Raw genomic sequence first — 11,230 nt, forward strand, 5'->3', positions numbered from 1 at the left:
ACATTTACCTATGGCCCTGAATGAAGACAAGGTGTCCATTGTTTTACATAGTACGTCCCTTCAGCTGTTCCCTTGTTTTCACTCAGCGTTGCCACAGCAGATCCAAGGTGGGTCTGCATGCTGATTTGGCACAGGTTTTACACCTGATGCAACTCCACATTACATGGAAAAATGTGGTAGGGGTGGGGATTGAACCACTGCACTAAAACCAAGCACACTAACCACTTGGCCACCCCTGCCGTCCAATGTTTTCCATGAAATTTTAAAATAAAATACTTGTTAAACTGCAGGTAATGGAGAGTGTGGTTGAGAGTGCAGGCAGAGTGGAGTGGGTGGAGAAAGGTGGCAGGAGTGATTTGTGACAGAAGAATATCTGCAAGAGTGAAAGGACAAGTCTACATACAGGACAGTAGTGGGGCTTAGAGATGGTAGCACTAACAAAAAGACAAGTGGCAGAGCTGAAGATGTGATTCTGTTTGGGAGTGACAAGGATGGACAGGATTAGGAATGAACATGTCCAAACCATTGAGATGGTTTGGGCGTGTGCAGAGAAGGGACCCAGGATCTATAGGAAGAAGGATGCTGAGGATGGAGCCACCAGGTAGGAGGTTTATGGATGTGGTGAGGGAGGACATGGTGTGTCAGAAGACAAGGGTGAGATGGAAATGATTGATGACCCCAACAGGAGTAGCTGAAAGCAGAAGTTGTATTATGGCTATGATGCTATGCGCGCTCTGATTGGCTGATTTCCTGTCTAAATTTTCCCTTATCAGGCTGTTACCATGACAATTGGTCCGGATCGCGTATCACATTCATTACAAACTAGAAAGCTAAAAACACAGTTAGAAAAACCAAGTCAGACATGAACGTACTCCATAAATATCTAAACAGCATTGGGAAAAACATACAGATTGAAAGTTTACCAGCTAACCTGACCATCTTTTAAGCAAGTTCTTCATCGGTCTCTACGGGAATATCAGACCTCTGTGTTTTTACAGAATCTGAAGCTTTCCCAGTGAATTCTGGCATTATTTTGGTTCTTGCGTTGTTCAGTGCTTGCGTCGACTGGGTGTTGTGTGGGGTTGTTAACCAGCGGCTTAAGCACTATCACGCATGGGCACACTCCATTAGGGAGGATTAGATGAAAGTTTGAAAACACAACATAACCTTGAATTTTAATCTGAACTATGTAGTAACTATTTCAGTTGTACTTCAGATTCATATGAACTTGGTTTGGGTTTGGAGGAGTGCTCTCCCCCCCACCCTGCCACACTTTGCTTCATACATTACTTACTGAAAGCTTGTTTGTCCAAGCTGTAGAAGAACATGTTACTCATGACCCACTTTACTTTGTCATGGACAGTGAGCAGATATTATTAGCTTAAATGAAAAGGTGACACTGTAATGCAGTCCTTGTCTGAGTTCAGCATAAGGCTGTTGGTGTGGCCTGACTGAGTTTCAGCGGTTTTGTAGTAACGGATGAGCAGCCTGTTAGTGTACACACGTTTTTTTTTTTGTTGTTTTGTTTGTTTTTTAAATGCTAAAGCAGTTTTAGTCCTGTGTCGAGGGCCAAAATTGGACCTGAGCAGTAACCGCTAGAATAGGTGATTCTGATAAAGAATTTCCTCAGCTTTTCAGTAATGATATTTTTGTTATTCTATCTGGAGACTCTTGGTGAAAAATCATTACCTTGGCAACCAAAATGCCGAAATAAAGCAAATTTATGAAATATAGTAATTTCAATATCTCCGAGTCTATTTATCTGATAGGCATGATTTTGTGTCGAAATATGTTACCAAGTGTGGCCGTCACAATGGAACTATGTGGGTTGAGGTCAGAGGTCAACTTCATTTGCATATGGAACGTTTTTGTCACAAAATTGACCTTTCAGATCAAGAAGGTGGGTGACATCTCTTGTGTTACTTTGCCAGTCCTGGATATTATCATACAATACAAATGGCAGTTTATTATGGCAGCCCTCCCCCAAAAATTACCATGTAAACAGGAAGTTGACTTCTCTCTTCTCTCTTCTCTCTTCTCATAAAATTCAAAAAGAAAAAATAATATAGCACTTTCAACTGCACCACAGACTAAAACAGTTAAATGTGGTCTATTAAACATTAGGTCTCTCTCTTCTAAGTCCCTGTTGGTAAATGATATAATAATTGATCAACATATTGATTATTCTGTCTAACAGAAACCTGGTTACAGCAGGATGAATATGTTAGTTTAAATGAGTCAACACCCCGAGTCACACTAACTGTCAGAATGCTCATAGCACGGGCCGAGGAGGAGGATTAGCAGCAATCTTCCATTCCAGCTTATTATTAATCAAAAACCCAGACAGAGCTTTAATTCATTTGAAAGCTTGTCTCTTAGTCTTGTCCATCCAAATTGGAAGTCCCAAAAACCAGTTTTATTTGTTATTATCTATCGTCCACCTGGTCGTTACTGTGAGTTTCTCTGTGAATTTTCAGACCTTTTGTCTGACTTAGTGCTTAGCTCAGATAAGATAATTATAGTGGGCGATTTTAACATCCACACAGATGCTGAGAATGACAGCCTCAACACTGCATTTAATCTATTATTAGACTCTATTGGCTTTGCTCAAAAAGTAAATGAGTCCACCCACCACTTTAATCATATCTTAGATCTTGTTCTGACTTATGGTATGGAAATAGAAGACTTAACAGTATTCCCTGAAACTCCCTTCTGTCTGATCATTTCTTAATAACATTTACATTTACTCTGATGGACTACCCAGCAGTGGGGAATAAGTTTCATTACACTAGAAGTCTTTCAGAAAGCGCTGTAACTAGGTTTAAGGATATGATTCCTTCTTTATGTTCTCTAATGCCATATACCACACAGTGCAGAGTAGCTACCTAAACTCTGTAAGGGAGATAGAGTATCTCGTCAATAGTTTTACATCCTCATTGAAGACAACTTTGGATGCTGTAGCTCCTCTGAAAAAGACAGCTTTAAATCAGAAGTGCCTGACTCCGTGGTATAACTCACAAACTCGCAGCTTAAAGCAGAAACCCGTAAGTTGGAGAGGAAATGGCGTCTCACTAATTTAGAAGATCTTCACTTAGCCTGGAAAAAGAGTCTGTTGCTCTATAAAAAAAGCCCTCCGTAAAGCTAGGACATCTTTCTACTCATCACTAATTGAAGAAAATAAGAACAACCCCAGGTTTCTTTTCAGCACTGTAGCCAGGCTGACAAAGAGTCAGAGCTCTATTGAGCTGTGTATTCCATTAACTTTAACTAGTAATGACTTCATGACTTTCTTTGCTAACAAAATTTTAACTATTAGAGAAAAAATTACTCATAACCATCCCAAAGACGTATCGTATCTTTGGCTGCTTTCAGTGATGCCGGTATTTGGTTAGACTCTTTCTCTCCGATTGTTCTGTCTGAGTTATTTTCATTAGTTACTTCATCCAAACCATCAACATGTTTATTAGACCCCATTCCTACCAGGCTGCTCAAGGAAGCCCTACCATTATTTAATGCTTCGATCTTAAATATGATCAATCTATCTTTGTTAGTTGGCTATGTACCACAGGCTTTTAAGGTGGCAGTAATTAAACCATTACTTAAAAAGCCATCACTTGACCCAGCTATCTTAGCTAATTATAGGCCAATCTCCAACCTTCCTTTTCTCTCAAAAATTCTTGAAAGGGTAGTTGTAAAACAGCTAACTGATCATCTGCAGAGGAATGGTCTATTTGAAGAGTTTCAGTCAGTTTTAGAATTCATCATAGTACAGAAACAGCATTAGTGAAGGTTACAAATGATCTTCTTATGGCCTCGGACAGTGGACTCGTCTCTGTGCTTGTTCTGTTGGACCTCAGTGCTGCTTTTGATACTGTTGACCATAAAATTTTATTACAGAGATTAGAGCATGCCATAGGTATTAAAGGCACTACGCTGCGGTGGTTTGAATCATATTTGTCTAATAGATTACAATTTGTTCATGTAAATGGGGAATCTTCTTCACAGACTAAAGTTAATTATGGAGTTCCACAAGGTTCTGTGCTAGGACCAATTTTATTCACTTTATACATGCTTCCCTTAGGCAGTATTATTAGACGGTATTGCTTAAATTTTCATTGTTACGCAGATGATACCCAGCTTTATCTATCCATGAAGCCAGAGGACACACCAATTAGCTAAACTGCAGGATTGTCTTACAGACATAAAGACATGGATGACCTCTAATTTCCTGCTTTTAAACTCAGATAAAACTGAAGTTATTGTACTTGGCCCACAAATCTTAGAAACATGGTGTCTAACCAGATCCTTACTCTGGATGGCATTACCCTGACCTCTGGTAATACTGTGAGAAATCTTGGAGTCATTTTTGATCAGGATATGTCATTCAAAGCGCATATTAAACAAATATGTAGGACTGCTTTTTTGCATTTACGCAATATCTCTAAAATCAGAAAGGTCTTGTCTCAGAGTGATGCTGAAAAACTAATTCATGCATTTATTTCCTCTAGGCTGGACTATTGTAATTCATTATTATCAGGTTGTCCTAAAAGTTCCCTAAAAAGCCTTCAGTTAATTCAAAATGCTGCAGCTAGAGTACTGACGGGGACTAGAAGGAGAGAGCATATCTCACCCATATTGGCCTCTCTTCATTGGCTTCCTGTTAATTCTAGAATAGAATTTAAAATTCTTCTTCTTACTTATAAGGTTTTGAATAATCAGGTCCCATCTTATCTTAGGGACCTCGTAGTACCATATCACCCCAATAGAGCGCTTCGCTCTCAGACTGCAGGCTTACTTGTAGTTCCTAGGGTTTGTAAGAGTAGAATGGGAGGCAGAGCCTTCAGCTTTCAGGCTCCTCTCCTGTGGAACCAGCTCCCAATTCAGATCAGGGAGACAGACACCCTCTCTACTTTTAAGATTAGGCTTAAAACTTTCCTTTTTGCTAAAGCTTATAGTTAGGGCTGGATCAGGTGACCCTGAACCATCCCTTAGTTATGCTGCTATAGACGTAGACTGCTGGGGGGTTCCCATGATGCACTGTTTCTTTCTCTTTTTGCTCTGTATGCACCACTCTGCATTTAATCATTAGTGATCGATCTCTGCTCCCCTCCACAGCATGTCTTTTTCCTGGTTCTCTCCCTCAGCCCCAACCAGTCCCAGCAGAAGACTGCCCCTCCCTGAGCCTGGTTCTGCTGGAGGTTTCTTCCTGTTAAAAGGGAGTTTTTCCTTGCCACTGTAGCCAAGTGCTTGCTCACAGGGGGTGGTTTTGACCGTTGGGGTTTTACATAATTATTGTATGGCCTTGCCTTACAATATAAAGCGCCTTGGGGCAACTGTTTGTTGTGATTTGGCGCTATATAAAAAAATTGATTGATTGATTGATTGATGTACACCTGATTGCAAATTTGAGGCTTATCTTGTATCCACCACAGAGATCAGTTAACATCTGCTGCAATTAGAAGTATCTGAGGACTCAGAGTATCAAGCCTATAGAAGTAACCACACTCTTCATTCTGAGACAGCCCTCTTCTGGATTTCATATCTTGACATGACGTTATTTGATTTCATCAAGGCTTCCAGTTTAGGAGATTGGCCACTTCACATAGAATGCTTGAAGAAGATGATCATTTGGTTTCATGCATATGATCACCAACGGTACGCCAGATATGCATCCATTTACTTGGCAGACGTGATTCGGCTTCCGGAAACACACCCTGCCATCTATGCATACATGATGGATGGTCAATTTTCGGTCCAACGCGCATGTCAGAGCTTCTCTTGTGTTCCCTGTGACCAGACTCTGGAGTAGACTCTCAACAAAGATTCAAAGACATGTGGAATGACTGACTGACTGGTTTCTCAACCAGTGAAAAGGCCAGACAGACGTGGGCCCTAACAGCTGCAGATACATCTGCCATGGCCAGATTCATGGAACATGCGGCTGATATTGAAGAAGCTGAGTGTCAGAAGCACAAAGAGGCTGGAGTGACCAGGCTCAAGCACGATGAAGAGGTGGTGAGGAGAGCAATGGCAGTAATTGAGGGGATGAGAAATTCATTTTCAGGAACTCATGAACTGGTGCGTCTCTCATCTGAAGTGATCGCAAAGAACACAATGAGAGATGACATCCTCAATGCTTATGAAACTGGACAAGAAAGGAGTAAGGAATTTTTCAGGGAACAACTAATAGACAAGACACTCAAAATAGATGCACCACTGAAGAAATTGTCATTGAAAACTTTCAAACTTTCATCGTTTGGATGAATGTAGGCTTTCCTGTTAGCTTTGCAGATGTTGTCTTCTTGTCCTTTCCCACAAATCCTTCAACTTGGTTACAACCTGGGAAGGCATGATACAAGATGAGCCTCAAATTTGCAATCAGGTGTACATGAGAGAAGAAGTCAGCTTCCCAGTTTCCATGGTAACTTTTTGTAATTCAGTGGCATCCACATCACAATTTTGTTCCCATTTTTGGGGGGAGGGTTGCCATGATAAACTGCCATTTGTATTGTATGATAATATCCAGGACTGGCAAAGTAACACAAGAGATGTCACCCACCTTCTTGACCCAAAGGTCAATTTTGTGACAAAGAGTTCTATATGCAAATCAAGTTGACCTCTGACTTCAACCCACACAGGTCCATTGTGACGGCCACACTTGGTAATATATATTTTCCACACAAAAATCATGCCTATCAGATAAATAGGCACGGAGATATTGAAATTACTAAATTTCACAAATTTTTTATTTTGGCATTTTGGTTGCCAAGATAATGATTTTTCACCAAGATAGCCTCCAGATAGAACAACAAAAATATCATTACTGAAAAGCTGAGGAAATTCTGTATTAGAATCAACCTGTTCCAGCTGGTTACCGCTCAGGTCCATTTTTGGCCCTCTGACACTGGACTATTTGTGGAAGGTGAGCGTGATTTAGAATCTGAGAGTCTTAATGGGGTAAAGACTCTCTCAGCACTGTAGATGTAACAGGTGTTTACTTTTGTGTGGTTAGCATATGCATATGTTGGTGTAACATTTTCATTGCAGCATTGTAACACTACTTACAGAAAGTGTGGCGGCTGCCTTTCATGTTTTGTTTTGCTTCATCCGTGAACGCTGATTTGGCATCAGATTTACCTGCATGTTTGCAAACTTACTAAATTAGAAACAATTTAATCTGTGTTTTCCGACAATCACTTTGTGGAACATAAATGACAGCTTTGATACCACAACTCACTTCAGGACCCCCCCCCCCCCCCCAAAAAAAAGGACAGTTTCTTTAACTCATTTTTGTTTGGTTCTAGGGAGTCATACATCTGACAGTAGTTTTGCCTGTTGTCCTGAGTTCATCTGCCATCATTTCCATGAATATACTTGAATTATGGGCCAAATATTTAAAAATAAACATCTAAAGTGCACAGATTTGCCATTTATATTTATCTTCGAGAAACTGCCTTAAATTTTAATATTTGAGCTACAGATATATCTTGAGAGCAAAAACCCATATACGAGGTGTATTAGATAAGAAACCTGACACTTTTATTTATTTTTTTTTAACTATATGGATTGAGTGACGTGCGATTACACCAATCATTGCTTGAACCCTCGTGCGCATGCGTGAGTTTTTTCACGCGTGTCGGTTGACGTCATTCCCTGTGGGCAGGCCTTGAGTGAGATGTGGTCCAGCCCTCTCGGCTGAATTCCTTTGTTTCACATGCTGCTCAAGATGGCGCGCGTTGCTTTATCAAAATTTTTTCTGGGACCTGTGAGGAAATAAATCCGAGGTGCACACTATTCGAGAAATTAAGCTGGTTTTCGGTGAAAAGTTTAACGGCTGATGAAGATTTTATGGGGTGTTTCTGTCACTGTAAGACTTCCCACGAAGCGGGACGTCGCGCAGCGCTTTCAGGCGCCGTCGTTGGCCTGGTTTCGACCTGAAAACACCTAATTTAAGGCTTAATTTGCCCAGGACGTCGTTGAGAGAACAGAGAAGATTCAGAAGAGGCCGCCATGAGGACTTTATGCGGACATTCCACTGTTTACGGACATTTTTTAATGAAAGACGTGCGCGCAAATTCGCCGAGTCGTTTCCGTGACGACTCGGCAAATCTGTGTGCACCGCGACAGGAAAAACGCCTCTGTGTTGAAAACCATTTGTAAAATTCAGGCGGCTTTTGATGGCTTTCAACAAGTGAGTAACTGAGAAATTAACAGCTTGGGCATGTTCCAACTTGCCCGTTAAGGTTTCCAACACGGAGGTGGTTTTTCCTGTCGCGACCCCCCCGTGGTCGGATCCGGCCTGACATGCAACTCTGTCCGCACGTTCTTTCATCACAAAATGTTCGGTAACAATGGAATGTCCGAATAAACTCCTCATGCCGACTTCTTCTGAAAGTTCTCTGACGACTTCCTGGGTCAACAGAGCCTGAAATGTGGAAGTTTTCAACTTGAAACGGCGAGACGCTGCCGCCTCGAAGCGCAGATCGCCGTCAGGCACCGTGGGCCGTCCTTAAAGCGACACTACCAGACCAAAATCTCTCATCAGCCGTTAAAATTTTTACCGAAAACCAGCTGAATTTATCGAATGGTGTCCACTCAGTTGTGCCTTACAGCTTTTGAAAAATTTTTATCAAACAAAGCAGCAGTCTCTGAGCCATTCCTAAACAATGAAAAATCGACGAGAGGGTGGGCGACTCCTCACTCAAAGACTGCCCACAGGCGAATGACATAACCGACAGGCGTGAAAAAACTCTCGCATGCCCACGAGGGTTCAAGCATGTCTGATGTAATCACGTGTGATTCAAATCCATATGGTTTTTTGAAAAAAATAAGGTCAGATACTTTTCTAATAGACCTCATATAAATTGTACCTTTTTCAGTATTGTCAGCTGTTTAATTTGGGATTTTTGTGGATTATTGTGGTGTACTCTTTATTATTAGCATTTATTCTTTGATTATTAGTTTATTTTGTTGAATGTGTTGATTATATATAAATTTTCATTCTAAATATTATAAATGAGCCACATGTGATTTTTATGATTTGTCTCTGTGTATAAGTTGCACCAGAGTACAAGTCCTGGGGCCTCCCAAACTATTAAAAAAAAATTGACTTGCACTGTGGAAAATACAGTAATTATCTGCAACTATGAATCGATTAGCATTATTGCATCATAGCAACATGGGAGTGGGCCCCCTCTGGGTTGTTGCACCGCTATGTTGATGCAATAGACCAAAAAGATTCCGGATTTTGTATTTCATGTTTACTAGTACAGGCTAACAAGGTGAGAACCCTCATTTTTATGAGATAGGGCGTCATACCTATTATTAATCATAAACAGATACAGGGGAGCATGAATCTCCATCCCCAAAGAAGTGAAAATGTGAAGGGAAATGATAACGTGATTGTCACCACTAGATGATGCTAAATCCTACACACTGTAGCTTTAAACATTCATGAATATTTTTGTCAAATCTGAAAATAATTTTAGCTACATTCTGTAACTGACTTCCACAAGCCGAACTCAAGCTTTGTTCCCTAAATTGTTAAATTATAATATGTTGGAAGCTTTTTTGTTTCGTTGTTGTTTTTGTTTTTTAAACTGATTCTGTGAACAGTTTTGCCCTTCTTTCAGGTGACGAGCAGAGCAAAGAGCAACTGCAAGATACTGACGAGCAGCAGCAGCAGCAGCAGCAGCAGCAGCAGCAGTGAGACTAAGCCACCAACAGCCAACAACTTGACACCCTCCCTTCACCTCCTCACACTCCTGCCCCTTCCCTCTTCCTCCCCCTTTCTTCCCTCTCTGTGAGTCATCCTCCTCTATTTTCCTCTTTTCCTTTTTCCTTTCTGTAGCTCTGCAGCTCCAAGACTCATCAGGGCCATGGAGTGTTTTTTTTGTTTGTTTGTTTTTTAATTAATTTTTTTTATATTATCCTTCACATTATTCGGAAAAATACCACTTAATTGAGACAGTAAATACAATAGTAGAAAAATAGTCCCTGGATTTTTTTTTTTTTTGTCCTGGTACAAGCAGTTCTGAAATGTTTTATCATTATTGTATTTTTTTTTTTTTTTGCTTCCTTTTTTTCCAATATTTTTATCAGTTGCTGGATGTATTGAGAATTTTTTTTCTTAATGTAATTACAGAAATTAACTTTTATTACTGATAATGTTGACTCTTAGTTATGGGAGCTATTTTATCTCTGTTTTTAGTGACATGCAAATCATTTTACCTTTTTGCGGGCAATTTGAGCAGTTAAAGTGCCCTTTTTGTGTTAACTTAGTTTTTCAGGGGAAGTTGGCAAAATTCGTGATATCCATGTGGGGCAAAGTGCATACCCTTTCCACTATAGGGATTCAGTTTTTGTAGTTGTCCTTGGACTGTACTTTGTGCTGAGATACTGTAGCTGTGCACACATGCTGAAAGGTGGACCTCTTGATCGGTGGTGGTGGTTTTAATTACAAATAAATGGGAGTTTTTGTCACACATGCAAAAGAAAAGTCTCAATTTGGCCCTCTTTCATCAGTCCTAAAAAATCAAGTTTGTCAGTGCTTGCATGATTGAAATATCTTTTCTTCTCCTTTTTTTTAATATAAACTAAAAAGCTCCTCTAGGATCCGAGGTTTTCTTTTTTGCTGTTATTTTTGCTTCATTATGTGTAACTTGGAGCTGATTTGTACTACTGGATATCTGACTGGAGCCACAGACAGGGAATCTGCATTGTTCTTACTGAAACACAGCATGGAATTAACATTAAACAATCTAAATTAAACATTACAAATGGATTTGTTTGCTTTCATTGAGTCCAGCATATCAGTCTGCCTGTCAGAGACAGGCTGATACTGCTGCTTCTTATTTTGGCTGTTATGTGGACAAATATAATCCATGGAATTGTTTGTTCAAAGTTCTGAATTAAATAAAACTGTCCTGCAGAATCTGTTGTTACTGTCTTTTGACCTAAACCTAACTAAATGAAACATAGACCAGGCATGTAAAACTATGAATCCAGTGGATACTTTTAAATTCTGCAGAGAAACTGACAGAGCAGAAATAAAGTTTGGTGGCGGTGCACCTTTGCTTCATACAGAGCAGATGATGTTCCTGAAATCTGACTTTGGTGCTGAGCGTTATTATAAATTCATATATTCTATTTATAAACTGAGACAACTGCAGTCTTAATGGCCTTTCCGTGTATGCAGTTGATAGAGAGGGTCGCCCAAAGTCTGAGGCTG

General features: G+C 40.2%; 1 protein-coding gene across 1 annotated transcript in view; it reads left to right on the forward strand.

The window, feature by feature from the left end:
- ywhae1 (tyrosine 3-monooxygenase/tryptophan 5-monooxygenase activation protein, epsilon polypeptide 1) overlaps positions 1–10,933 on the forward strand; it is a 54,270-nt gene extending 43,337 nt beyond the window's left edge. Inside the window, 1 exon segment of the mRNA XM_034167781.1 lies at positions 9,633–10,933. Coding sequence (XP_034023672.1) covers positions 9,633–9,709 — 77 coding nt within the window. The 3' untranslated portion in view covers positions 9,710–10,933.
- The last annotated feature ends 297 nt before the right edge of the window (positions 10,934–11,230 follow it).

This window comes from Thalassophryne amazonica, chromosome 4 (genome assembly GCF_902500255.1).
Source record: "Thalassophryne amazonica chromosome 4, fThaAma1.1, whole genome shotgun sequence".
Lineage (NCBI taxonomy): Eukaryota > Metazoa > Chordata > Actinopteri > Batrachoidiformes > Batrachoididae > Thalassophryne > Thalassophryne amazonica.